Consider the following 2,195-nt stretch of genomic DNA (forward strand, 5'->3'; position numbering starts at 1 on the left):
TTCCCAGCCGCCTTTTCCTCCCCCTCTCCCGCACTATTGTGAGCGCCTCCCTCCCTCCCATCGCTGCCGTCCCCGCGCCGGGAATCGCGGCGGAGCGCGGGAGGGGATCCCAGCCGTTGAGTCGAGTAATTCGGCAAAACAAGAAAAACTGGAGGGCACGTTGGGAGAAGAAAGATGTAAACACAGGGCGAGGACACGCTGTTGTGTTACGTAGCTGGGAATGGTGCGATGGTAGGGCTGCAGTTTGTTTTCAGGGTGTTAGTACACGTCGATCTCCAAATTCGATTCATTGGGGAGGTCTTCATCTTGTTGCCTTGGAGAATCGGACTGAATTCCCCCTTAGATTTCCCTTGCATCATGAGAACAAAAAAAAAAAGTAATTTTAACAAACTGAAATGGGCCGGGAACGGGGTTTTTCCCTAACGGTGCTTCCAACTGTTTTTGTGAGTCCCGATGGAAGGATTGAAATGTGGCTGGTTTATAACTCGCTCACGTTGTGTGAGCATGGGGGAATATGCAGTGTCCCTGACAAAATAGAAAACACAGTATCCTGAGGATGATTTTGATGTATAAATATATATCATCGTTATGTATTTGTGCCTGTATTAGTTGTTTAACTGCAGTAGCATAGAAGTTGTGGTCGTAAATAAGTAAGTGTTAAGGAGAGGAGCATGCCCAGACAAGTGACAGTCATCGTTCCTATACTCATCCTTCTCCCCGAGGTCTTGTGAGGCTGCAGTTTGAGTTTCTGAAAGGGTTTTTTTCTTCGTAAGATGAAGGTTCTGACTTAGAGCGTGGTTGTTTATATAGAATGTGTAGAATGTGTGTGTATTGTTTAGGCATTTAGGCATTTAAAAACCTCAGAGAAAAAGCAAGAGCAGTGTACAGTGTGTGAGGAGAGGTGTGGAACACAGTAAAACTGGATCCAAAATAGTGACAGTGACAGTTTGGATTGGGAGGGAAACCTGAAAAGCAAGAATTGCACTCGAGTACCTCGGGCTTTCACCGAAGTGATTCAGGAGGGTGGGGGGAAATTATACTTTCAAAACAGTTTCATTTTCCTTTTTCTTGAATAGCAAAATAGAGAAGTTGTGCAAATGTCAGATACTTGAGGAGATAGAGGGGAAGGAACAGTGAGTTTGAGGGCGTACTGGTACTGAGCACGGAGGGAAGGGTGTGAATTTTAGAAGCCCCAGAACCTGACCACAGCCTTGGCAATGGGGTGTGGGACCTCCTGGGCTGCAGGGCTGGATGATAAGGAGCAAAATGTGTGAACAGGGGGCGATGGCATGGAGGGGGGAAGATAAGGAGTTCAGTTTTCTGGCTGCTGTGTCCCTGGTGTGGTATTTGTCACTGGAACTCTGTGTGAGCACCAAAGGCAGGGAGGAGAAGTGCCCGAGTGCAGGAAGCTCTGTTTAGTAATGAGTGTTTAGCAAACAGCACTGAGGTTGTGGAAGCAATTTAAATTGTTGTGAGAAACAACACAGCTCTGGCTGGGAGCCCTTGATGGCACTTCGAGGTGGGCTGTTTAGTAAACTCCAGAGCATGTTTGCTCCTCCTGGTTCCTGCTGCACGTGCTTAATAGCCTGAGTTTTGTGGGACAAACCCATTATTATCTCTAGTTTATAACTTCATCCTGTGATGCAGATTCCCAGCGTGAATTCTACTGACAGGCAATAATTTTCCATATTACCATGTGTAAAGCAGCTCTTTAGCTGTGTGTTGGTGACACTGTGGACATGAAATGGAGACTGGGTATGTTGGTATCTTGAAGTGTGTGGGAGAATGGTTTGGAATTTTGGGGTGGAGGACGGAGTCTTTATTGCTTGCAGTTGACTGTTGGAAGGGAAGCTTGTACTCGACTGCTCTCTTGGTTGTTGGAAGTTCTGGTGTCATCCCGTCTATCCCCTGATAGACACAAACCACAGGGATCATGACAGTAGCAGAAAAAGCAGAAAAACACCCCTTTACAGCTGGTGATCATTTTTGGTATTAATTCTATAGTAATAAAATTCTCTGAATTCTAAAGAGCTTCTAGAGTCAGAGTTCATTTTGGAGGCTACAGAATCAGTTGAGTTTGAGTTCAAAGTTACAAAGCTGAGTGTGAAGGCCAGTGGTTTTCAAGTAGAGGGGAGAAAAATGTTTTAGAAAGATGTTCTGTTGATGCTCCTGATCCGTGGAGGACTTGGGTACAT

General features: G+C 45.8%; 1 protein-coding gene across 1 annotated transcript in view; it reads right to left on the minus strand.

Annotated features, from left to right (window-relative positions):
- APPBP2 (amyloid beta precursor protein binding protein 2) overlaps positions 1-1,896 on the minus strand; it is a 33,961-nt gene extending 32,065 nt beyond the window's left edge. Inside the window, exons 1-2 of the mRNA XM_008631084.2 lie at positions 1,859-1,896; positions 260-313 (exon numbers count right to left, since the gene is read on the minus strand). Coding sequence (XP_008629306.2) covers positions 260-313; positions 1,859-1,896 — 92 coding nt within the window. The remainder of the gene's footprint in view (positions 1-259; positions 314-1,858) is intronic.
- Between the last annotated feature and the right edge of the window lie 299 nt (positions 1,897-2,195).

Source organism: Corvus brachyrhynchos, unplaced genomic scaffold (assembly GCF_000691975.1).
Source record: "Corvus brachyrhynchos isolate BGI_N302 unplaced genomic scaffold, ASM69197v1 scaffold283, whole genome shotgun sequence".
In the NCBI taxonomy this organism is placed as follows: Eukaryota; Metazoa; Chordata; class Aves; order Passeriformes; family Corvidae; genus Corvus; species Corvus brachyrhynchos.